Below are 26830 nucleotides of genomic sequence, written 5' to 3'. Positions count from 1 at the left end.
TGATTTATATGAAAATTGTAAATTGGAATGTGAAATTTTTATACATTTACTTATTGTTTGTCTATGTATATGTATGTGTGTGTATGTGCATGTGTACCTGCATGTATATTCATGCCACAGTGCACATGTGGAAGTCAGGACAACTAACGGGGACTCTGTTTTCTCCTTTCTCCATGTGTGGGTTTTGGGGATCAAACTCAGATTTTCCGGTTTGGCTGCAAGTACCTTTACCTGTCCAGAATTTGAATTTTAATACTGACAAGTAGTTTATAATACTGACAAGTAGTATATATTTTATCACATTGTTAACATGTAAAAATATACATTTTCTTATATTACTTTGCTTCTGAATAATGATAGTATGACTTTTATTACAGTAAAATAGCACTGTGACATATCTCTGGTGTCTAATATATCAAATTGATCATTGAGTTTGTAGTTTTTAAGAATAAAAAACAATTGCTGGGCATGATGTCAGAATAAGGCTGATGTCTGTGAATCTGAGGTCATCGACATAGGGCTACATGATGAGACCCCAGCTCAGAATGAAAACAAGCAAACCAGAAACCAAAGTCTCGAATCAGCCGGACACAGTTCACATACCTTTCATCCCAGCGTGTAGGAGGTAGAGAGAGGAAGAGCTCTGTGAGCTTGAGGCCAGCCTGGTCTGCTTAGCCAGCTCAGGACAACCAAGCTGACACAGTGAGACTGTTTAAAGGGGAGTCGGGGGTGACAGCTCAGAAATCTCTCATGATTACCAGCAGTGTATTAGAATTCATCCTAAATGGAATTCATACTCACTTTAACTTTTTATCAGTAATTTTGTTTTTCTTAGAAGTTTATTGGAACATGTATGATAACGATACATTTTGGATTATATATAATTTTGTTCTCAGCAAGAAACTGTTGTCATTTTTAGTAACTTTGAGTTTATATAGTAAAGCCTATACAGTAAGCTTAAAGATAATTTTATTTTTACTAAGATTTTTTTTAAAGATTCATTTATTTCTTAAATTTATGTGTGTGTGGCCAAGCCCATGCAGGTGCCCATCAAGGCCAGAGGGCCCTGGAATCCTTAACCTAGAGTTTCAGGCAGTTGTGTCTGCCTAGTGTGGGTGCTATGAACCAAACCGTCTTTGCAGGAGCAACAAGTGCTTGTAACCTGAGAGATATCACTCTAATCAGCTCTTTTTAACTTAAAGCACATTTTTATTTGTGTGTGTGTGTGTGTGTGTGTTTGTGTGTGCATGTGTGCGTGTGCATGTGCATGTAGATATCTGAAAACAACATCCAGGAGTGCTTTCTTAACATACGTGGTTCTCAGAATCACACTCAGGCCGTTTGGCTTGTTGACAAGTATAAGCCAGGTAAAGACTTCCTGAGCAGCCATCTGCTGGCCTCCTGAGCAGCTGTCTGCTGGCCTCCTGAGCAGCCGTCGTGCTGATCCTGGTTTTCTTAACTTTTAAAATGATTGAATCTGTTTCTGTCTTTTGTAAGTCTGTGAATGTGCACACTTACCAAAGCTACATGTGGAAGTGGAAGTTTCTTTCCGCAGGGTGTAACTAGCCTGCTGATAGTGCTTTAAATGTTTCACTGCAGTCTGGAGTTAGGGCTCAGTAGGTAAGGACCTGAGTTTAGTCCCTAAGACCCACATGATATCAGGAGAAAGCTGACCTGTAGTTATCCTCTGACCCTCCACATGAAGGCTTGGATGCCGTTACGGATATACACAAAATAAAATAAAGAAACGTAAATGTCCTTGCATTTGTATTTGTGGGTGTGGTTTAAATGTCAGACTGTTATTGGTGTTTTGAGACAGGGTCTCACACTGTAGCCCAGACTAAGAACTCATAGTAGCTCCATTAGCTTTAAACTCCCAGTGATCTGCCATGGCCTCCTGAATTCTGGAGTTAAGAGGTATGAAACAGGACTGGAGACATGGCTCAGCAGGGAAGAGCACTGACTACTCTTCCGAAGGTCCTGAGTTCAAATCCCAGCAACCACATGATGGCTCACAACATCCGTAATGAGATCTGATGCCCTCTTTTGGTGTGTTTAAAGATGCTACAGTGTACTTACATATAGTAATAAATAAATCTTAAAAACAAAAGAAGAGGTATGAAACACCTTACCCTGATAATTTAAAAAAATATTTTTATTGAAAATAAATTTTTGGCTAGATGATGGTGGAAAGTTTGCAATCCCAGCACTCAGGAGGTGAGTTCTAGGCCAGCATGGTCAACAGAGCAAGTTCCAGGATAGCCAGGGCTACACAGAGAAACCCTGTCTTGAAAAACCAAACCAATAACAACTTTTTCTATCATTCTTGAAATGATGAGATAATAGGTTGAGCACTGACCTGTATCTCATTTCCTAATTAAATCACTTCTGAACAGAATATTAAAATAACAGGACTATATTAAGATTATAGTATATGTGAAAATATGAGAAATTACATGTATTTTATAATTGAAGGCAATAAAACTTTCTAAAATATGTCCTTAGACTCCAGAATTTATGAAGGCGGATGAAGAAGAGGTGCTCCTGCCAGGAACTGACTTTGATGAAGTCATCGATGTTATTCAGGTAACGAAGGGTAGAGACATAGGAAGTCATTTTCGTCCAAGTGTTTTTCCAGGAGGATGAATGTATTTTGATTGTCACAACTGTGTTGCAAGGCTTTGAGAAACATGACTTCACTTTGGTTTAAATGGACTTTAAAATTTAAGTATACTTATTTAAATTTCTTTTAAAGATTATAAAGTTTTTCCCCACTGTTTCCCTCCTGGACCATGCCTGCTGCCTTCATCTCTCTGACTTCCCTTTTTCCATTCTATTACATTTCACTCTTGATTACTGGAGGCAAAGTTAGGTTTATATTGGGGAAAAGTTACCAATAGTCAAAAGTTCGAGGAAAACCCTGTATGGATGTCAGTTACGAAAATGATGGAAATAATAAGGCAGGAAAGAAAGATAGAAGATGTAAAACACATGAAAGATGGAGACACATACGAGATTGTTTTAATGCTGTGAATAAGTCATTTAGCATTAGCAAAAATACTTTTTACATTTCTTTGACTTTTAAACTAAGACTAACTTTGTTAATGAAAAATGAGGCACTGGAGAAATGGCTCAGCAGTGAACAGCAATTGCTGCTCTTGCAGAGGACCTGAGTTCAGTTCCCAGAATCCACGTGCTGACTCACGATTGCATATAATGCCAGTGCAGAGAACCAACTTCTTATGACCTCTGATGTCTTCTGCCCATGCTGAACACATATACTCAGACACACACACATACATACATACATACACATATAAAATAAACACATTTTAAATAAAATTTAATTCTTAGACTATGCAGAGGTAGGCATTCTATTTGGACTCAAGATGTGTTTCCCCATGTGAATGCCATATAGGGTTTTGAGGCTAGGAACCTTATTTGTCTTTATAGTCCTAACATGCTGTTGTTCTCTAATAGAATGGGTTTTTCATCATGTTAAGTGGAAGAGACAGTTCCAGAACTCACAGTGGATTGGGGTTGAGTGGCAAGGTTTCTTCTACTCTGGCTCTTGTTCTCTGTCTGAGGACTTTATTCCTCAGCGGATATTGGTGAGCTGTGATGTTTAAAGAGACTAGATGTTTTTGAGATACTTATTTAATTATAAATAAAATTATATCTATAATTTGGATTACAATGATTTATGGAAGAGAAAATGGATGTGGTGGACAACTTGGGTGGGAAAGTTGACCATGAATTGATAATTGTTAAAGCTGTGGACTAGGTACATGCAGTTTATATCACTTGTATATAATGTAGTACCTAGGCATTATTTTGTTTATTTTTAAACGTGACATTTTTCATAAGGAAAGGTAAAAAAAAAATCATAGCAATAACTTTGGGATGTGATATAATGATGGAAGTAATGTGTAAGATAAACTAACTGTAAATTGCAGGTTCTGATAGGATGAAGAAATGTTGGGGATCATCTTTTTTTGTGATAATCAAGCTCATACATTTCTGGATATTTCATAAAGTTTAATGCTAGACTCCTCAAATTTTCTAGCTTCATGACTATACAAAATTAATACTGGTTTGTTTTTTTTTTTTTTTTTTTCGAGAAAGGGTTTCTCTATATAACCCTGGCTGTCCTGGAACTCACTCTGTAGACCAGGCTGGCCTTGAACTCAGAAATCCGCCTGCCCCTACCTCCCGAGTGCTGGGACTAGTCGTGCACCACCACTTCCCAACAATATTGATTTCTTTTTTAGTGTTTGTGTATGGTGGTGTGAAATCAAGCTTAGGGTAGTCAAGTGTTTCACTATCGAGTCATACCCAGAGCCTAAATATTCAGTTTAAAAAAGACAGACTGTATAAATGCATTTTCTCCAGTGTTTTGTCTGATTCATGTTGTGGTTAGTATTGTTAGTGTTGGCATATTCAATGTCATACCACCTAAGGAGAAAGGTTATTTGCTGGTTTCTGAATGCTGGTTAACTCATACAGCTGAGTCCTTTGTCTGTGTTGGTAACATGTTGAACAGATACTTGAATATAATAGTTTTGTTTTTATTATGTTACCAGGAAGAAGAAAAACGTGACGAAATTCCTGAATGCTCTGCACCAGTGTTGGAGTTTAACAGAAGTGTTAAAGCTGTTCCTACAAAATATAGTGGTCCTTCATTCCCGCCTGTGGTCTCCGCTTTCCGTCCCACTGCTGATGTGTTAGATAAAGTGATTGAGAGAAAAGAAACACTGGAAAATAGCTTAATTCAGTGGTAAGTTTATAATTTTGTTGGTGTGAATAAAATCAGAAGAGCAGATAAAAATGGAAATTGCTTAGAAGAATATTCAGTAAGAGTGAAAGATAGTATCCTGGTATATAAATAAAATAGTATCCTGCTATATAAATAAGATAGTATCCTGGTATATAAATAAGCCAGAGGCACAGTGTAAACTTAGCTTTTTTTTTTAAAGATTTACTTATTTATTTTATGTATGTGAGTACACTGTTGCTCTCCTCAGACATCCCAGAATTGGGTATCAGATCTCATTATAGATGGTTGTGAACTACCATGTGGTTGCTGGGATTTGAACTCAGGACCTCTGGAAGAGCAGTCAGTGCTCTTAACTGCTGAGCCATCTCTCCAGCACCCCATAAACTTAGCTTTTAAGACATTAAAATAAGTTTGCATTTAACAGATGTGTGGAATACATGTCAGGTTATTAACTACTTATTTCTGAATCTAGGATTATGAGTGAGCCTGACTAAATTTTTTAAAAAACCGAATTTTCTGAGTTTTCCCACAATAAACATCTATCATTTATATGACAATAATTTTTTAAAAGATTTGTTTATTTTTTATCTGTACTTTTATTTATTTATTTATTTATTTATTCGATATATTTTTTATTTACATTTCAAATGATTTCCCCTTTTCTGGACCCCCACTCCCCGAAAGTCCCATAAGCCCCCATAAGTCCCTCCTCCTGTTCTCCCACCCACCCCTTCCCACTTCCCTGTTCTGGTTTTGCCCTATACTGCTTCACTGAGTCTTTCCAGAACAAGGGGACACTCCTCCGTTCTTCGTGTACCTCATTTGATGTGTGGATTATGTTTTGGGTATTCCAGTTTTCCAGGCTAATATCCACTTATTAGTGAGTGCATACCATGATTCATCTTTTGACACTGGGTTACCTCACTTAGCATGATGTTCTCCAGCTCCATCCATTTGCCTAAGAATTTCATGAATTCATTTCTAATGGCTGAATAGTACTCCATTGTGTATATATACCACATTTTTTGTATCCACTCTTCTGATGAGGGAGACCTGGGTTCTTTCCAGCTTCTGGCTATTATAAATAGGGCTGCTATGAACATAGTGGAGCATGTATCCTTATTACATGCTGGGGAATCTTTTGGGTATATGCCTAGGAGTGGTATAGCAGGATCTTCTGGAAGTGAGGTGCCCAGTTTTCTGAGGAACGGCCAGACTGATTGCCAGAGTGCTTGTACCAATTTGCAACCCCACCAGCAGTTATTTGTTTATTTTATGTTTATGAGTACACCATTGCTTTCTTCAGACACATCAGAAGAGGGCATCAGATCCCATTACAGATAGTTGTGAGCCACCATGTGGTTGCTCGGAACTGAACTCAGGACCTCTGGAAGAGCAGTCTTACCCCCTGAGCCGTCTCTCCAGCCCGACAATACTCTTTTAATATGACTGTTAGCTGCTCTACAGAAGTGTGCTGAAAGAAGGCTCTACTCTCTACTTTTCCTTTCCTCTTCCTAATAATGCCTTGGAAATACATTTTTCTTTCCTTTTCAAGGAAAAACCCTACCTTGTTTTGCAGTTTGGGTGTTTATGTTTTTGGTGTTGTTGTTTTTTAAATAAAGTTGCATCACTTTAATAAATTCACAAAGCATCAGATGGCTACTTTCAGGATGCTGTTTAAGCCTTGCCTAGTCCCAGACTCTGCTCAGTGAACGTGCTGATGGAGCTTTGACTGAGAGGGATTTACACGTGTGCTCTGAGTGAGAAGCACACTTCTCAAGTACATGGTACACTGGATAATTCAAATGCTCTGCTTAACTGGGGGTGCGGGGAGCTTTCTGCCAGGCGGGGAAGCTCTAAGCTGGATTCACAGTATGTCTCCCCAAAGGACAGTGTCAGGCTTGCCTTAGCGGAGAGACAAGGCCATTTCCTTGTAACTGGCAGAAGGCTGCTTTCACATGTTCATGCTGTGAGTACAGCTCATTCTTTAAAGTGATAGAGTGAACATTTTATGCTTTTAACCAAATTCAGGTGTATTTAACTTTATACTTCTAGGGTAGAACAAGAAATAATGTCAAGAATTATCTCTGGGCTCTTTCCACTCCAGCAACGGGCCAGACTTGATGCCAGTGTTTCTGTAAGCGAGACAAGCGAACTGTCAGCTTCTGACATTGGTACGTCAGACGGAACCTGTTGTCATTGTTATAAACAATAAAGCCTTTATTCAATTACTGAGGATTTCTGTATCTCTGAGGTTGATTGGATCCTTGGCTGGCTCCCTTTCTGCTTCTCTGCGAATGAGATCAGGATTCCTTTCCCCTTCTTATTACAGATTGCTGCTTTGGGGTTGCTGAGCCATTCTCTAGGATTCTATTGTCCCTCCACAGAAATACGTTTGTGTCTGTGTATAAATTATACAAATATATTATGTAATATACATAGGTATGTGTTACTGTTGTATGCATGCATGCTTAGGTCAGAGGCTACTTTTGTCTGTTCTGCAGTGCGTCCAGGACCTATTCAGGTCATCCACCGGGTGCCTTTGCCCTCTAAACCATCTTTCTGGCACCTCCTTTTGTTTTTCTATTTGCTGCAAGCAAGTACCTAGCAAAGGGGACTTTATAGAGGAAAGATTTATTTTGTGTGATAGTTTGAGGGAGTAGAAGTTCATTGTTGGGGAAAGACATGCCAATGAGAGTGTGCTGTGGCCGGCCATTCCTCATCAGAAAGCGTGGGAGTGTGATACAGCTGGCCACATTACATGCTTAGGAAGCCAGGAGACATAAGTGCCTCCTATTTATCTGTTTTCTCTTTTGAATGAAGTCCAGAGCCCTAGGCCATGAAACTGGTCCATTAAGTTGACTAGATTTATCAATGGCATACTTTTATAATAGGTATCCATATATTATGGTTGTCTAACATATCTTTCTCATTCACTAGACTATATATTATTCAGTAGTAAAGATGCCCAGCCCTTGACTAATAACTGATGAGGTTTAAGTTCTCACTGAGTGGTTAAATGAGCCATTCCTCTAACTCTCCCTCTTGTTCCTGCAGTTCCCTGTGAATTTCTTTCCCCTCCTTTTCCTACTCTCCTCCTTCTACCCTCCCATCCTCAGGGTGTCTTCATTTTTCCTTCCCTACCTTCCACTCACTCTGCCCTTTCTTTCTCTCTTTAGAAAACAAACAGGCAAACAACCCAGAATTTTAAAAATGGAAAGAAAAAGCACAAGAAACACACCAAAACCTGTAAGAACACAAAGTCAAAAATAAAACTCAAAACAATATGATACAAAAAGTCTGTGGAATTACCATCGAGTTCATTGTGTTTTAGCCATCTTTTGCTGGGGATGGGGCCTACCCTTAAGTCTGGTCACTGTGTCTAGTGAGACTCCACTAGAGAAAACTAATTTTAATTTTGCAAGCTTGGGGATAGCTTCTTGGCAAGAGATGGGATACCATGGCCACCCTTTCTGTATTGGGTTGAAGTAGAACACAGCTTCAGACACAGACCCAAAGACTGATGATTTCCAGCCCTTTAATTGTCTAACTGTTGTATGCTAAAACTTAATTCTTTTTTACTGTCCTGTGCATCATTAGTGCTGAAGACTTAACTCTTTCTTATTGTTCGTGCTAAGCCTTAACTCTTTATTACTGTTTTGGGCTTCATTAAGTGCTGGGGAACTTTTTTCTCTCTTACTATTTATAATTCTCTGTTGTTTGAATAAGCAGTGGTAAACTTAACCCTACATTATAAGCTTACTGTATAAGTCTCTGGCGATTAACATGTGATGTATAGCAGTAGGGAATTCAGTAGAGGACTTATTGCTAAGGCTCCTTTCTCTCTTGCCTAGAAGCCTTGCCTGTTGCTGGCCAGGCAGGAGGGAGACTTGGAACAATTAACTTTTAGTGAACCAGGAAAAGAAAGACATGCTTGCGGATAGAAAAACTTGTACACACACAAATATGTGTAGACACATACATGCATACGCACATTCACCTTTTTGTTGGGCCCAACCATCTTTCTCATCAACTTACGTACTTACATACACATACCTCTTCTTACATATATTTGGTGGATGGAACAAAAAGCTCCCACAAGCAGAGTTTCATTGAGTAAGTGTCATCACAGAAAAAAACTTACTTGTTCTGAATGAAAAATAAGCTTCAACATTTATTGATTAGAGGAAGGAAAAACTACCTTTTTATTGAGTATAAATGAGCCCTCTACTTGTCAGTAAGAAGAAACTGGCTGTTTATAAAAACCTGTCTCACAGTAGAAAGAAGCCTGCCTGCTTGCTCTGCTGTGCACTGCTCTGCTCCACTGTGCACTGCTCTGCTCTGCTGTGCTTTACTCTGCTGTGCACTGCTCTGCTGTGCTCTACTGTGCTCTGCTGTGCTCCACTGTGCTCTGCTCTACTCTATTCTGCTCTGCTCTGCTCTGCTCTGCTATGCACTGCTCTGCTCTGCTCTGCTCTGCTTTCCTCTGCTCTGCTATGCACTGCTGTGCTCTGCTCTGCTCTGCTCTGCCCTGCCCTGCTCTGCTATGCACTGCTGTGCTCTGCTCTGTTCAGCTGTGCACTGCTCTGCTCCACTGTGCTCTGCTCCACTGCTCTCTGCTCTGCTCTGTTCTGTTCTTATTGTCTCCATTCCTAGTTCTTGGACTTTCTCATGGCACATGATCACGTGGTATTCTAAGCATCTTTTTTCAAAGTTCACAAGTTCAAACATAAATTCAAATTGTAAATTGAAACAGAAGAAATGAGAGACATTTACAAGTGTTTCCATTAAGACTAGTTATCTTATTTAGCATTCATTATCTGTCATTAGCTCCATAGGTTTATTAAGAGTTTAAAACAATAATTCTTATGTCTAAATTAGCACAGTTTTGTCAAGAGGCAAATCATCTGCCTATGGTTGGAGTTTTGTATAGATAAATCCACTCAATATTTTATTTCCTGTCCATACATCTACAGTAAATTGTTCATTCTCAGTTTATGACCTTTAGTTATAAGGTAATGGTTTTACATTCAACCTAAAAGGAATGTTTTCCTTGATCATAAATCCGTTTCAAGTCTGCTTTCTATCTTAGTGCAATTAGCTCATGATATATGAAGTTTTAGAGAACCTTAATTGCAGCTTTCATATTATAGAGAGCTCGGGAATTTTATAGAATAATTATTAGGAATTATAAAATCATCAATTTATCTTTATAGTGATGTAACAAAAGAGTATGTCTTTGTTGAGCTACAGAAAATCTGCCCAATAGGTGGGCTGATGCCCAGGAATTGTTATATTAATTTAATAATAATGACAGGAAAGGCATATCAGCATTAAGAATCAATCCTGAGATGAGATTTCTGAAAACCTTGCAACTCAGAATTATCCATCGCAGTCATGCAAAATGATGTGTCATCTCCAGAACGTCACTTGTATCCGTTAGCCTTTCCTAGATGGCTCCTAACATGGGGAGCTTGTGCCTGCTTTTCTTTCTCCTTTAGGATCCAGTCTGGCTTGAATCTGTATAGCACCTGTGCATGTTGCCACAGTTTCTGAGTTCATGCTGTGTCTGGACACAGTTTTCTTGGTGTCTCTATCCTCTGACTTCCAATCTTCCTCCTATTCTGCATAAGCTTTGAGAGGGTTGATGAAGACATCCCATTTAGGGCTGAGTGTTCCAAAGTCCCTCTCTCTGCATATTGTCTAGTCCGGGTCTTACTGAATGTTGGCTTTAAAGCCTTTGATAGGCATGCTATAATCCATATAACCACAGAGGTTAGGTATGGAAAAAGGGACTATGCTATGGGAGAGAGGAGGATCTCCCAAGGAAGGGGAAATAAAATATACTGTGGAGGTGTGTGTGGGGGAGGGGTGTTACTAAGGCAGGAAGATTAAATGGGAATGTGGAGCAGAAGGGGAGTTTAAGGGAGGGCCAACTAACACTAAGGTCTGATTGAGGGGTCATATGGAATTGAATTAATACTTCTGTAGATGGCTTCTTAAAATACATATATATGCATTTGTGTGTATTTGTGTGTGTGTGTGTGTGTGTATGAATGAAAGACATCAGTCTTTTTAAAATTGTAATTTACCAGTTCTAAGTATACAGTTTGACAGGTTTTAAATTAGTTATGCATTCAATCATGTCAGAAAACATTTTGTTAATATCAAAGTATCCCTATGCTGCTTTGTAGACAGTTCCTAGCCTTGACCTATGTACAGTGGCTCCAATAACTGTGTTCGACTGTATATGGCTTTCTGTCATGTATTTTAATCTTTCAAAGACTTTCATACATGAGTATCATATAACATGGGGGGTTTTGTTGTTGTTGTTGACTGACTTTATTTAGCATAGCATTTTTTACATTAATTGTGTGTGTGTGTGTGTGTACACATGTTTGCTACAGGGTGCTCTGGTTATCAGAGGTCAGCTTGAGGAGTTGGTTTGTTCCTTCCACTTTGGCTAGGCATGGCATGGCAGTAAACATTTTTTACGTCTTAACCTTCTTGTCATCCTAGTGTATTATTTTGGCAATCATATTTTTGCTTAGGTTAGTATTATATGCTGGATATATCATAATTTGTTAATCCAGTTATCACTTGGCTGATATGTATTGTCTTTTGGTTTGAGTCTGTCACAAAACTGATAAGAATACTTGCTGACAATTTTTTGTCTGGACACAGCTTTTAGTTTATCCTAGTCATGTGATAAATATGAACATTTTCCAAATGGTGTACCATGATCTGTCCCAAGCAGTACTGTGGCTCTTATTTGCCTGTCTGCGAATATGCTGAGTCGTGTGATGGCTGACAGAATCTAACTGCGATATACAGGTTTTCTTTCATCTGTGCATGCGCACATGCATGCCTGTTTGTGTCTGTGTGTTCCCAAGGACTGAACCCAGGACCCTTGCCTAGGCTCGACTAGAACTCTACCATTCAGTGATTCTTTTAACACTCAGTATATGTTGAGTATATGTAATATAAAATGAGGATGTACAATGCCCTTCCTTTTTTCTTTATTCTTTCTCCTTTTGCATATGGACTTCAGATTTCTCTAGTGTTCTTTAAAAGATTATCCTTTCTCCATTGAATTATCTTAATATTTTTATTGAAAACTAATTGGCCATAAATCTGTATGTAGATTTTTCTGTTCTTCCTTTCTTATTTAATTTTTTAAATGTATGTGTGTATGTTTGCGTTATTTTATGTGCACCACATGTGTCCCTTTTAAAAAAACATTTCTGCCGGGCAGTGGTGGCGCATGCCTTTAATCCCAGCACTTGGGAAGCAGAGGCAGGTGGATTTCTGAGTTCAAGACCAGCCTGGTCTACTGAGTAAGTTCCAGGACAGCCAGGTCTATACAGAGAAACCCTGTCTCAAAATAACCAAAAAAATAAATTTCTTCTTTTTTTCTTTCCACTCTTGGGATAGCTGTTCTTCTTTTACAGCCTGATCTTTTGCTTCTCAAATCCTGCTATAGAAACTTGAGGAGGTTTAGCAAGCAATGTCACTGACTGATGTCCCTGAACTAGAGGGAGAGAAAGCTTGCCTCTTGCTTAATGTATCCTTGTGTTTTGGTCAGGAGTGGAAGTGTAGTTGTTTCCAGCAGAGGAAATTTGGTATATATGTAATATTTTTCATTAACTTCTACAGTGGTGGGGAAGAAGGCATACTAAGTGAATTTTTATTTGTGTGTTTTTCTCCCCCTTGGTTTGTTGAAAAAGGATGTTCGTTATCTGGCTTCCTTGTTGAGATAGCTTTGCTTCCATTGCGTCCACTCCTCCTTCAGTGCTCACACACATATCTGCCAGCCTCTTAAGACCTTTAGAGAAGTAAGGTGTGGCCACAACCATGATTCTAGCCTTATCTGAAGTTCTTGTGTTTTAGTTGCAGGAACAAGCAGTGGAGCGCTCCAGCGTATGGTTGATGCCGGAGTTCGTGTGAACTCAGACATGATCAGCCATTTTGTCAATGAAGCCCTGGCTGAGACCATTGCTGTCATGTTAGCTGACAGAGAGGCAAAGAAGCAAAGGCCTGCAGCCACCAGTGTTTCTGGTGATCTTTCGAGAGATGAAACTAACCTGTCGGTAGGAATGACTTTCCGATCTCTTATAACTTAAGGATTGTGGGGAACACTTTAGACATTATTAAAGAACAGTGTGTGTGTGTGTGTTTGCTTGAGACAATCTCACCCTATAGTCCAAGCTGTTTCTGTAGCTCAGGGTGGCCTCAGGCTCAAGATACTCCTTCTACTTCAGGATATATGTAAAGATGCTACTATTACATGTAGGAGCCATCACACCCACATAAAAAAGATGTACTTTAAACTTAAGGTTATAAGATCATAGATTGTGATAGAATTTTATTCCTTGGTAATATAATTGACACTTTCCCTAGCATTTTATTATTTTATTTTTTGAGATTAGGTTTTTTATAGCCCAAACTGGTCTTGAAGTCACTATGCACCTGAAGGTGGCCTTGAACTGGATTCAAGTATGAGCTGTCACACTCAACTTAGCTTTTTGTTGTTGTTGTTGTTGTTCCCAAATAAAATAAGGACTTGGTTCTTAGACTGTGTATAGCAGCATAAAGCACTACATGATCTTGGTTATAACATGAATCTTGGAAGAAAGATTTGATAGAAATAAGTCTAATTTTTTTTTTTTTTTGATTTTTGGATTTGTTTTTTTTGAGACAGGGTTTCTCTGTGTAGCCCTGACTGTCCTGGAGCTCACTCTGTAAACCAGGCTGGCCTTGAACTCAGAAATCTGCCTGCTTCTGCCTCCCAGAGTGCTGGGATTACAAACGTGCGCCACCACCGCCCAGCCAATAAGTCTAATTTTGATTTGTATGTGTGAAGGATAGACATATAGACATGGTCATGATGCTAGATCTTCTTCATCCTCATCCTCATCATCATATAAAGTTTCATGGATGATTAAATAACTGATATAACCTAGGGTCTGGAGCTTTGTGAATACTCAGTTCCTAAGAGTTTATCATTGTTGGCAATCAGTTACCAGTGCCAGAAGAATACCTTCAGATCCTCTCATGAAGAATAGAGGGGCCATTTTATGTGTGTACGTGTGTGTATGTGTGTGTACATATGTGTGTATATGTGTGTGTTTAAACAGATTTTTATATTGTATGTATATATAGTCAAGAGGTCGAAAAGATATAGTGTATTTTTTTCCACATAAGAGTTCACTACCTGTTGAGCAGTGTTCCAGGATTTCTTATACTCTTTCCTCATTTTTGACAATAATGGGCATGTCCAGGGTAGTGTGGCTGTAGACTCTTGCCATCAGTTTAAGTTATGTAGTACTTTGCAACATGGCATGAAATATATAAAAGCATTTTAAAGGGAATAATAATGTTCTTAAAATGAACAAAGAAACGACAAGATTGTTTCCTCACAGAAAAGAAATACAAATTGCTCACATACTACTAAAGACCTGGAATAGTAGGCGTTCTCCTTGCCTCTGCTGACAGTGTAAAGTAGCAGTCCTGTGGGGAGTCCCACAGTATCTGCTCCAAATTAAAATAGTGCTTTCAGGAGTTAGGACGGAGAACGTACTCCATAGATCAATCTGTATGCATGTAATTGACTTAGGTCAGGATTACTTGGTAACTCTGAGGAGAGAAACAAGATAGAAAGGCCACAGGACAGTGTTTTTACTGTTATCCTTTTGTGTCTCTGAACTTTGGAACTTTCTGAGTATCACTCTAGGTGACAAATTGATATTAAGATGTTTCCTTCTTTCCTTGTTTGCATCTGCTCTAATGCTCTCTCTCCTACTCTCTCCTTGTTCTTACTTGCTATTACTTATTAATTGTGTGCCTTTATTCTTAGAGGCTAATGCTTTAATATCTTGTCAGTCAGTCAGTCAGTCAGTCAGTCAGAGAGCTTCTCTTTTGTTGCACAGCCAACCATGCAGCCCATCGAGTTTGTAGTTGGGTTTGATCTTTGTCTCTATCTGATTAATCTTCTTCTCTGTATTTGAAGACAATAACGGATTTCTTTCAGACACAGTTATTTCAATTGCTCAAGAGTTTTCTTAGGCCAGTCTTATACTGGCAACCAAACCCAGAGCACTAAGGCTTTTATTTTAGTGTTGCTTTGACCATCCATTTAAGCCCTGTGTAGTCTAGGATTGAGTTCATATTACAGTTTTATATAATTTTTCTTTGGGTGAATATAAATGTGTTTTGTTTCACTAATTTATCTTAGGCAAGAGTTTGTGCTCCAGTAGCCACACCGCAGCCCACTCCCCCCTGTTCACCATCACCTTTGAAGGAGCACGTGTTAGTAAAAACTCCAGATTCCTCTCCCTGTGAATCGGATCAGGATGTGGCTTCTTCTATTAAAGAGATACATGTTGAAAAAGGTAGAAACATGGTTTCTTTAAAAAATGTGTGTATGTGTACATGCGTGTATGTGTGTGTTCCTGTACACTTCATGGCACATGTGTGGAGGTCAGGGGAGAAGTTTGTGAAGTTGCTTTTTTTCTTTTGTTTTAACACAGGTACCATGATTGAACTCTGGGTGTCAGGCAAATGCTTGACTTGCTGAGATATCTTGCCTGAAGCTAAAATTTTTGTTTCTATAATTCAGTTTTACTTTTAGTAACTATAAATGCTTTTTTTTTTTTCTGGCAAGGAAACTAAGGAATTGCTTGTCAGTTGACTAACAGATTACCATACACTAGGTAATTTATAAGTTAAATTAAGAGCTCTTTTGTTTGGTTGGTTTTTAAGTTCCAGAGTCTGTGAAGTCACACCAAGGGACTGCCTTTGGTGACAACCTTCTTGCTATATCATGAATGACAAAAGACATCATATAGCAGCCATAGCAGGAGACTGCAGGCTGAAGTCTCACTTCTCATGGAACTGCTAATCTCACATAGGGCTCATGTACCCCTGGGTAGCTCACAAGGCCTCCCTCCACATTGCAACATATGGGTTAAGGATTAACTTTCCAATATAACTTTACATGGAGGTATTCATAGAAGAGTATTATTTCTGAAAATATGTCATTAATAACTGCTGAAACTGCTTTAAATGTATAGTTGCTTTTTTTTTTAAATTTTTTTTAAGATTTATTTATTTATTTATTTATTTATTTATTATATGTAAGTACACTGTAGCTGTTTCTCAGACACACCAGAAGAGGGCATCTGATCTCATTACAGATGGTTATGAGCCACCATGTGGTTGCTGGGATTTGAACTCAGGTCCTCTGGAAGAGCAGTCACTGTTCTTAACCTCTGAGCCATCTTACCAGCCCTATAGTTGCTTTTATATGCTATCTTTTCAAGGTTTTAATTTTATAGCTTTTTAAAAAAAAAAAAAGATTTATTTATTTTTATATACGTGAATGCACTGTCACTGTCTTCAGACACTCCAGAAGAGGGCATTGGATCCCATTACAGATGGTTGTGAGCCACCATGTGGTTGCTGGGATTTGAACTCAGGACCTATGGAAGAGCAGTCAGTGCTCTTAACCACTGAGCCATCTCTCCATCCCTCTAATTTTTATACCTTAATAAATGTAGCAATGGTCTTATTAAAGCCATGATTGTCGTCGTCATTATGTTTCATGCCAGTGTTATCTGACAAGGAGTCATCACAGTAGAAAATTGTTGACTGAGTCTTCGTGTTCTCTTTCTACTCTTCAGGAAGTGATCTGCCTGCTGCTCCGCTTGTTAGCACGCCAGCACGGACTCCTGTCACTACCTCTCCTCCAGCAGCAGCTCTTACCCCAACTTTGTCAGAAATCTCCATTGACAAGTTGAAGGTATCAAGCCCTGAACTTCCCAAGCCATGGGACAGCGGAGAACTGCCCCTGGACGAAGAGAACCCTAACTCTCTCCACGAGAGTCCTCACCCAAGAGCCGTGTAAGCGAGAGCACTCGCTGCTTCCTGCAGCTCCGCCACATCCACTGTGCGCTCTGTTCCTGCAGCCTAGGAAGGGCGGGGAGGGGCTTCTCAGGAAGTCACTCCCCAATTGTCTTTGTAGCCGAGCTTGTTGTTAAATTGGTAATCCTCCTGCCTTGGCCTCATTAGTGCTGGGATTACAGGCATGTTTCCACCATTCATGGCTTCAGTCTATTCTTTAGAAAAAAGCACTTTTATAAATTTTAAATATTTTAAAATTAAAAATAGACTCTTGTCTTTGCCAAGGTTTAAAGTAAATAAGAATAAATCATCAAGGGAAATCATTTGAAATGTAAATAAAGAATATATCTAATAAAAAAGAATAAATAATCAGATTATTAATGAAATATGTAATTCTTTCTCTAGTGTAGATCATGTGCTGTGCTCACGTAATGTTTGTACTTCTAAGCCATATTGATTTCTTTCGTGGCTAGAGTGGCTCTTAAGGTGGCCTCTGATGAAAGCACAGCTTCAGAACACGGAGTCTCGTTAACTAGCTACAGTCGTCACCTTGCCAAGAGATTATAATGTCTGTTTTATGCGTATGAGTGGATGTAATTTGTAATTCAAAATGTACCTTTATCTTCTTAGTGTAATGTCTGTGGCTAACGAAGAACCCGAGAGTGTCGACTTTTCTGCTCAGCCTGCACCTGCAGAGCCAGCTCCCTTGGTGTCCCTTCCTGAGGGCACCAAGGTCCCTTCTCTCCAGCAGATCCCAAGTTCTGCTTCGTCAACCCTGGAGAACACTTTGAGCACTGTCACGGAAACAGAAACCTTAGACAGGCATATATCTGAAGGGGAGATCTTATTTAGCTGTGGTCAAAACTTAGCTACCAAGAGTAAGTTAACATATAATAATTGACTTTGTTTATTATAGTAGTTTCTCAGTGATAACTTTTCTTTTAAAAATTTTTTTGTTTATCTTTCCAGATTTAACATAGTTTAATAGATGTTCTGTGCAGATTGGTTAACTTTCCTGGGCTCTGATTTTGAAGAATGAAATCTCCCTCAGAATTCTTTTCTTTAGAATTAATTTGTTCATAGCTTAAGATATATTCTGTTAGTATATTTTTGTCTTTGCATGTATAGATACCTAACTACATACTTAATGTATGTACCTTTATATAGGATCACACTGTATATTATTGTAAAACTGGACTTTTTACAAAATAATGTCTAAGTAAACGTATTTTAGTATTAACACACATGGATCATGGCTTTTTCCAGTGGTTGTTGATCCATTTTGGTGATGCTTTTAGACTGTTTCCCATGTTCCAGACCATATCCTAGGCTGTAAGGACCATCCTGCACGAATCTGTGCACTCACCTATGATGACTTCATAATCCATTTCTACAAGTGGAACTGCTGAGATAGATTGCTACCTTTAAATTAGCAATACACAGTCAGCGAACTTCCTGTGAAGATTAACCAGCTTTTCATTTAAATCAGTTCTTAAGGACGTTTAACAACTCGTAGGGGTGTCTGTTTCTCAGGTTTGACGACTCGTAGGGGTGCCCATTTCTCAGTTTCATGCCTATTTTGGTCCTTGGAGTTATCTTCAAATTCCAACAGCCTGTGGGGCTGGAGAACCAGCTCTGTGCCTAAGAGCACAGGCTGCTCTTCTAGAGGACCCGGTTCAATTCTCAGCACCCGCATGGCTGCTCACACCGGTGTGTAAATACAGTTTGAGGGGGACAGATGCCCTTTTCGGGCCTCCATGGCACCAAGCATGCACTTGGGACACAGGCATACACACGGGGAAAACATCTTTACACACAAAATAATAACAATAATTCAAATTTAAAAACAGTTCTGAACCAGGCATGGTGGTGCATACCTTTAATCTCTGGAGACTGAGGTAGGCAGATCTCTGATTTCAAGTCTACCCCGAGTTCCCAGGATAGCCTTATCTTGAAGAACAAAACAAGCATTAAAAACTGAACAATTCTGACGACTAGGTGGATGAAATAATAAGCTCACGTTTGTTATGTTTGTTTGAGTGATTTACCTCGTAATGACCTAAATGTGGACGTCAGCAGCGTTGCTCCTGGGCTTTAAGGTTGAGTGTAGCGTTCTGTGCTTTGCCGGGGCCTCCTTTGTTTCTAAATTGCTCTACTTTGCTTTCTGCTCTTAGGAAATGGGGACTTGTTTCTGACGAACGTAAATAACAGCTTGTCCAGCACTCTGCAGGATGCCCTTGACATGGTAAGGGAAAGCTGACTCCAGGCTCACCGGAAGAATGTCTCCGTGTCTTGTGGCCACTGAGCAGTTTTTCAATTTTCAGTTGTGTGAGGCATAGACACAAAGTGTAGTGAATTGTTACCATGAGACCAGGCACAGTTGCAAGTCCCTGTCTGTGGTCACAGACACCTCAGAGGCTCAGAGGCTGAGAGCTACTTTACACAGGCTTGCTTCAGCCGGAAAAGGAAAGGTGGCAAGGAAGGAGGGAGGAGGCAGAGATACTAGTAGTAGAGGGTTGCTTACCATTTCATTATATAATCCTGTATAATGGGAAAATGAATAGAAAATTGTTACTAACCTCTAAGGTTCTGACAGTCAAAAGATACATGTTAATGCACTTAGGTAATGAGACCTAGAATTGTTTCAGCAGTGCTTTGAACAGAATCTTAAGTACTCTAAGTCTCCTGTGGTACATTTGTGATTTTATATATATATATATGGAATATATATATATATATGCATTAATATGTATGTGTATATAAATTTAATGGGTTAAAAATCAAGATGACACAACAGCCAAGAGGAGGACCACTGTTGCAGAGGACCCAAGTTGGGTTTCCAGCATCCACATCTGGTGGGTCACAGCCACCTGTAACTTCAGCATTTGGAGACCTGACACTCTTGTGCACTTCATGGACACCTATACTTCTGTGCACATACTCACACATGGACATGTAATTAAAAGTAATGAAAATAAATCCTTTATAAAACACTAAAATAAACGTAAGATCCAGGGAAAGTAATCATTACTGGCTCTAATAAAGAGCCATAGATGAAAAAATGGCATTGATAATATCATGTTCTATATTTTATTTACATGTATATAGCTATCATATACACGTAGTAATTTTCTTTTACAATTGTTAAGGAATGAAAATTTTCACTTTTTACGTTTTGCAGTAACCTAACGAAGGAGACTGTGCCCTGCCCCACACCGCCCACTGCTGAGCGTGGCTCATTCTGCTGCTCCTTTCAAAGTGGCAGTTCACAAAGGGGCAGGAGAACGCTTTAGGAAGTCTTTTTAAGAAAAGAAAACAAGTCTCCTGAGAAGATTTTGTTTGAACAGTTATTTTTTTAACAATGACTTGTTAAGTAATTGTTTGAGTCTCCTGTAGTTGCAGTCACTGTTGTGAAATAATATTGAGAGAAGACATAATTATAGTAATTTTACTTTCAGAGAGTTGCGTATATGTTTGGCTAATTTAATATGCCACTATGGGATTGTTATCCATTCTTAGAACTTTATCTGGTATTCAAGTAAATTGATCAACTGAACGCAGACAAAATTATAACCTTTCATTTTCTACATTTGAAACTATTTCTAATTGTAATTTTGTTACTGTGTGTAAATTTATAGGAAACACAAATGAAAAATATAATCTAGGAAAACCCAGAGTTAACTGAAACCATGTGCTGTTAGGTGCTTTATCCCTACACAGCTAGGAGGTGTAGCCCGAGTTAATAAACTGTATTTCATTAAAACAGAATAACCAAAAATAACTTAAATAATTTGCTATACTCTATTTTATAGCCAAAAGGCAAGAAATTGTTGCTTTAATGAATTTTAAATCATATTCATTCTCGTATTAACAAGGAAATCCATTTTGTCTGATGCTGAGGCTCACAGCATCCATGTTTTTCAGACATGTTTTGAGGCACAGTGAGCCCAGGTAAAGGCTTTCCGTGCCTCCCTAGTTTAGACGTCGGATGTCCAAGCAGAGGATGAGCACTGAAAGGCTGTAGAGGCTCGCATGTTTTTGAAGCTTTTTGTAGTCTGTGGTTTAGGTTGCAGCATTCCTAGTGCGTGGCTAGTTTGCCACACCCCGTCTTGATATGCACTACATAAATGTAAAGCAAGATGTCATGTGGGCCCCACACTCAAGCCTTTTGAATCACTGTAGTTCAGTTGTGTGAGATGCAGGATCTAACTGTCATAGATTTGCACTAAAATTACTTTGTAGTGTTTGTACACATTTGAGGCAGATGTGAAATGTTTTATTATAGTCAAATGGAAATGAGATCTACATGAAAATACTATCTTTTGAAACATACTGGTATCATTTCTTTCTGAAGTTTTATTAGTCATAATTGAGAAAGTGGAATTGTGTGATAACCTTTTTTGACGTTGCCTTTGTGTCTGCTCTAGGAAGATGACCCTCCCAGTGAAGGACAGGTGATTAGGAGACCCCATATAAGGCTTCATGAAAATGCAATCATTTCTCTTCTTACTAAGCAAGAACAGGAATTATTAATTTCACAGCAAGCAGAGGTACTTTTTCAATCATAAAGTGGGAGGGAGGGCTAGATATAAATACAGGAATAATATTAAATATCCAACTTTTAATTTTGGCAAGACAGTGTTTAAGAAACTCTATAATCAGTGTCATGGCCTTTTTAACATAGACTCAACTGAGCTTTGTAACTGAGAAAAATTTAGACAACCTTCTCCAATCTTTCATGTTACAATTTAAAAACACAACCAAAAAAATGTGTGTGTGTGTACATATGTGTGTATGTGTGTGCAGTTCTAGCCCACACTCATATACATATGAATACACATGAAATACTAAATGCCTTTTTAAACTTCTTTTCAAAAATTTTTTCCATTTATTTACTTCCTATGTGTGGGAGCAAGTGCACATACCAAGTGTAGAGGTCAAGGACCACTTGAAGAATTAGGTTCTTCTACCGTTTGGGTTCTAGGGATTGAATAATTTATCAACTGGCAGCAAGCGCCCTTACTTGCTAAGCTGTCTTGCTGGTCCCTAAACTAACTTCTTAGACTTATTATTCGTGTACCTGAAATGTGACGTTATAAGCATTTGTGTGTTATGTATCATGATAGTTACAAAATAGTTCTTGCTTTGATTGATTTAATATAATAGGCTTATTGGTTTTTCTCATTATTGAAGGACTTGGATAACAGTGTGGGTGAGCTTAGTGAAGGCCAGAGGCTTGTGCCGAAAGCAGCAGAGGACATCTCAGCAGGACTGTCAGTCCGCAGGATGCAGCCCACGTCTACTGCAGAGCCTTCCGATCAGCACGCAGACCCTGGGCTGGTATTGCAGCAGTCTAACATGGCTTCAGGTACACACGACGGTGTTCTTAATGTTTCTATAAAATATTACTTTGAATCCTATTGAAGGTTCTTAGACTTTTCCATGCTGGTGCTGTAGTGTACTTTATATTACAATCCAGAGTTGGGCTCTTTGTATGAATAGATGTAGACTTGAAGATTTCATTATATCTTTTCTATGATACACAACACTTTTTCCAGAATATGATTTATGTATCTTCATTAGTATGGGCACCATTGGGAGGGATATGAGATAATTTTTGTAATATACATACTTAAAAATTTATAATATAGATGTACTATTTTAATGTATACTAGAAAAATATAAATAACCTCTCAGAACCAACAACCATGTTTAAGACAGTTCATTGAGATCATACCACTCGAGAAATGTATTATTTATTGTGTTTGATTCCTCAGATGTAGTGTTTAGCGTGTTTAAGCTATCTTTAAGAGTAACTGCAATTTCTGTTGTAGCACTTTGGAAATTACTAGCATATAGTTAATTCTCACTGTGTGTGGTAGCTGTAGCCTATAAATTAAGCACATATATATTAGGAAACACTGAACCATTGCACTTAGGAGAAATACAAAATTGGGTTCCAGTAAGCCTCTGTAACATTGTCACTTGACTGGTATTTAACCTGACTTTTTGTATGTTTCTGTTCAAAGACATTGTATTTCCTTTCTGTTACCAATTCACCAACACTGAAGTCACAGCCAAAAGCACTATAATTCATGCCCAAATAAGGTATATAACACATAATTCTCCATAGGCATGTCAGAGTCTTCTGGTGCTCAGGAACATTTGACAGTAATTGTCTTTTTAAATGATTTGGGTACCATTCTAAGTACCCAAAGCACCCAAATGTGTATGTCTGTGTCTATGTCTGTCTGTCTTTATGTCTGTCTGTCTTTCTCTGTGTCTTGCACACATGAGTGAGGAAGAAGAAAAGTATAAAAGAGAGAGAATGAACACAAAAATGTGGAAAACATGGCATTAACTTCACTGTTGAAAGGTCATCTCTTACAGTGTAAGAGCTAATTTAAAAAGGCAGAGTGGAGATTTTATGTTAGGTGATGGTTTTTTACCACATTACTCAGAGCCACAAAATAACCATAAAGTTTCTGTGAATAGTGAGTTTTCATTAGAATTATGTTTCTGTGAGTAGGTAACTTTGCAAATGGAAATTGGCTAGTTTAGTGAACACCAGGCTCGTGAATGCATTCTGTATTAGGTTGGTGCAAAATACATTGCGTTTTCAGACAATGAATTTTAAGTCACTATAACTAGACTCTAACACATTTTTATCAAATAGAAACCATTTGAGTTAACACAGTTTTTGTCAACAAGAAATAGACTTGCTTATTTCTATAACATAAAACTTTATGCTTTGCAGTTTGACAAAGTCTTAAAAAGTCTTTTCTGCTTTCTGCTGGTTATGGAAGTACTTATCCTGCTAAAAGTTATGCAAAAGCTTAAAGAGGCAGCAGTTGGTTGGTGAGATAGGTAAATTTGGTGCACAGCAGCAACTTGGTACTAATTTCTTCAGCCCAGTCCGCTCGCTCACCTTTTGAAACACTGGCTGCACAGTACGATGGTTGTGCCCTCGAGCTTTCCCACCTGCGCTAAATTCACAAATGACCACTTCGAGGCTTACCTGCCGACAGTGCTGTGGCCTTTGTACACTTGTTGCCTGACTGCCTCGTCACTTACTTAATTCTGTCTGCCACATGGCAGGGTGCCTCCCCTCAGTTTCATATGCCCAGCTTCCTCAGAATCCTGGTGACAAGTCTCCTGCCTCTATCTCCCAGTGTTCTAATCTCTCTATTGAAACTTCCACCTTCTACTTACTGCTTTTTGCTAATAGGATGTCAGATTTTTATTGACAGGTGATGCTTCCATACAGTCCACAAGAGATTATTCCTGCAGTAGTTGGATGTGGTCATGGAGAAGACACTGACAGAGAACTGGGCCTGTCTCAGCAGTGCTGGTTTCAGGCATCTCAGTGTGCTGAGCATGCGTCTCAGAGGCCATGGTTTCCTGGGGTTCTGAAAGCTTCAGTGGGTGGACTGGCAGCAGACAGTCACCAGGATCTAGCTTTATATGCAGGGTTAGCTTTGGGAAGTGTTTTCAAGTTTCTGAGTCCAACCTCTGAGTTGGTCACTGATGGTTGTCATATATGAACAACTTTTTGTTCCATGTCACAGCCCAATTAAAAAATGGTTGGTTATTGTTGAATAGAATAACAGGGTGGAAGTTCAAAGGTATGATTGATTTTTATTTTTATTTATTTATTTTTGTTGATCTGATGAGGTCCTCACTGAACTTTTTCATTTTCCAACTTAATTCATATGTTCAATGACCATTCAGTGATCCACATTGAGTTAATTCAAATGTCCAGTGTCTGTTCAGTGATCCACATTGAGTTAATTCAAATGTCCAGTGACTGTTCAGTGATCTACATTGAATTCTTGGCAATGTCTAGTGTAGTCGTAAGAACATCACTTCAGTGATTAATCATTGTCATCGGGTTTGATGACTGGGCCACTGCACACCTCACTGTCAAGGCCTTCATCTCCTTTGCAGGTGTCTTGACACACCTCTGCCCTGTGTGTTGATTAGCAGTTTCTGGGCCCAATGAGCTGGTAATATTGTTAGTCTATACTGCTTCATTGTCTGTATGAACTGGAATAAGAAAATCGCTTCAATTTGTTTCTTGTTCATAGTCATTTCTACAATATAAAATAAATATAAAGTAGGCAACAAGTAGTGTCACTAGCAAAAAACGATAAACAAAACCAAAAGACCCATGACTCAGAAGTGTAAGAATTAAAATGATATAAAATATGACCATGTTTTATTCCAACATCAAAAGACAAATTTCAACAATACAATACTCTTACACCAACTTGAATAAATGAAACTTTAGGAGTGCAGACTTGAAATTAGAAATTAGAGCATTTATGGAATATTTAGTGTTGTCTTCTAGATTAGCAAGAATGTTACATTGTTCAGAGTTGAAAGAAACTCAAGACTGAAGTTTTCAGTGTAATGCACATAAAATTGAAAAATGTTTTTCTCATTTTGTGCATCTGGTGGGAGTATTAAACTTGCTACATACTTTGAGATTAGTTTTTATGCAACATAAAATGCTGACTGGGCAAGTATAGGAAGCCAGCAGACACTAGAGGGCGCTCCTAGACCACCCAAGAGACACTAGGAGTTAGGTTCCTTATAGGATAAAGTCTGTGAGCTTCCAGCCTGCCCAGCATTTCTTTATGTCTCTGCTAGTACCCAGACCACTTGTGTTGTAATAATCATTTTTGTATTTAATTAAATAATTGACAACTATTATTTCTTTTTGAAACAGGTAATTATTTTAAAAAGGTAACCATATTTGAGAATAAGATGGATTGTGTATAACTTAATACTTTTTACTATGATTAGAATATTTTATTATTTATCTATTTGTGAGTGCATGTGTGTATCTGTATGTGCATGCGCCCTTAGATATTGGCTTCCAGAGCTTGGTTCTCCTGTGTGGGTCTTAGAAATTGAACTTAGGTCATCAGGATTGCCAGCCACTAAACCATCTCAGTGACCTTTTGGTTTGATTTGTCAGACTGTTCTGAATATACAATATTCTCAAATATAAAGAATCAAAAAATAATACAGTATAGACTTTATACTTGCCATTTCCCAGTATAATGTACAAATTATTTTAGAAAATATTTTTAATAAATCATAACATCAAAATATTTCTTTACTGGAAGTTTATTATAAAGACAGGTTTTACATAATGACTAGTCTGCAAAATAAATCTTTTTATTTATTTAAAAATTTTTACTAGTTTTCAAAGAATTAGGTTTTATGCCATTTTTTGACTAAATTTTTTAAGATTTAATCTTTATATATTACATATATATGTGTATTACACACACACACGTGTGTGTACATGGGGGCTAGAAAAGAGTGCCAGATCCTCTGGGAGTGGAGTCCTGAGCGGTTGTGAGCTTCCTGAGATGGGTGCTGGGAACTACATCTGGGTCCAGTGCTTGTGCTTGACCGCTGAGTGGCTCCTCCAGCCTCCGAATCTGCAGCAGTAGGCTCATTGTATTGTTTTAACCATAACAAGCAAGTAATATGGCATAATATTGGTTGTGTGTGTGCATGTATGCATACATACACAGTTACATGTATATGTGAGTATATTTGGAAGAGGCAATGCCAGAGTGGTTGAGAGTTTGGGTTTTTAGAATTTTTGAAATTACTTTAATTCTAACACTGTCTTTGTTCAAGTAACTTATGTCTCTGAACTACATGTTTTTCATTTTTTAAATTAATTTTTAAATTTAGTATACAAAGTAGTAGTGGGTTTCATCTCAGTATGTGGGGGCACACACACACTCACACACGCACACGTGTATGATTATATGGTGTTCTTATTTTCCACCCATCTACCTTTTGCTATTTTTTCCTTATCAGCTCTTTTTTTTTGATTTTTGAGACAGGGTTTCTCTGTGTAGCCCTGGCTTTCCTGGAACTCACTCTGTAGACCAGGCTGACCTCGAACTCAGAAATCCGCCTGCCTCTGCCTCCCAAGTGCTGGGATTACAGGCATGTGCCACCACTGCCCAGCTCCTTTTCAGTTCTTAGCAGTGCCCTCCCTCCCTTGTTGCCAGACAGTCTCCTGTGTCTCTGAGTCCGTGTACTCCGTAAGCCTTTCACTTGTCCCTGCTCCTGTAAGATCTCCTCCTGTCTCATGGTCCCCGTCTGCGTTAACAACATATA

The 26830-nt window shown here is 38.6% G+C and overlaps 1 protein-coding gene across 3 annotated transcripts in view; it reads left to right on the top strand.

Annotated features, from left to right (window-relative positions):
* The window catches only part of Kiaa0586 (KIAA0586 ortholog), a 95691-nt gene that overhangs the window by 37335 nt on the left and 31526 nt on the right, over positions 1 to 26830 (top strand). For all 3 annotated transcript variants that reach the window (XM_052185691.1, XM_052185690.1, XM_052185692.1), the window contains 10 exons: positions 2506 to 2586; positions 4584 to 4777; positions 6833 to 6951; positions 12668 to 12867; positions 15012 to 15168; positions 16459 to 16678; positions 17309 to 17556; positions 18853 to 18923; positions 21106 to 21228; positions 21872 to 22046. In XM_052185691.1, the coding sequence (XP_052041651.1) occupies positions 2506 to 2586; positions 4584 to 4777; positions 6833 to 6951; positions 12668 to 12867; positions 15012 to 15168; positions 16459 to 16678; positions 17309 to 17556; positions 18853 to 18923; positions 21106 to 21228; positions 21872 to 22046 (1588 nt within the window). The remainder of the gene's footprint in view (positions 1 to 2505; positions 2587 to 4583; positions 4778 to 6832; positions 6952 to 12667; positions 12868 to 15011; positions 15169 to 16458; positions 16679 to 17308; positions 17557 to 18852; positions 18924 to 21105; positions 21229 to 21871; positions 22047 to 26830) is intronic.

Source organism: Apodemus sylvaticus, chromosome 6 (genome assembly GCF_947179515.1).
Source record: "Apodemus sylvaticus chromosome 6, mApoSyl1.1, whole genome shotgun sequence".
NCBI classification, from domain to species: Eukaryota; Metazoa; Chordata; class Mammalia; order Rodentia; family Muridae; genus Apodemus; species Apodemus sylvaticus.
This window is presented reverse-complemented; position numbering and strand designations above follow the sequence as displayed.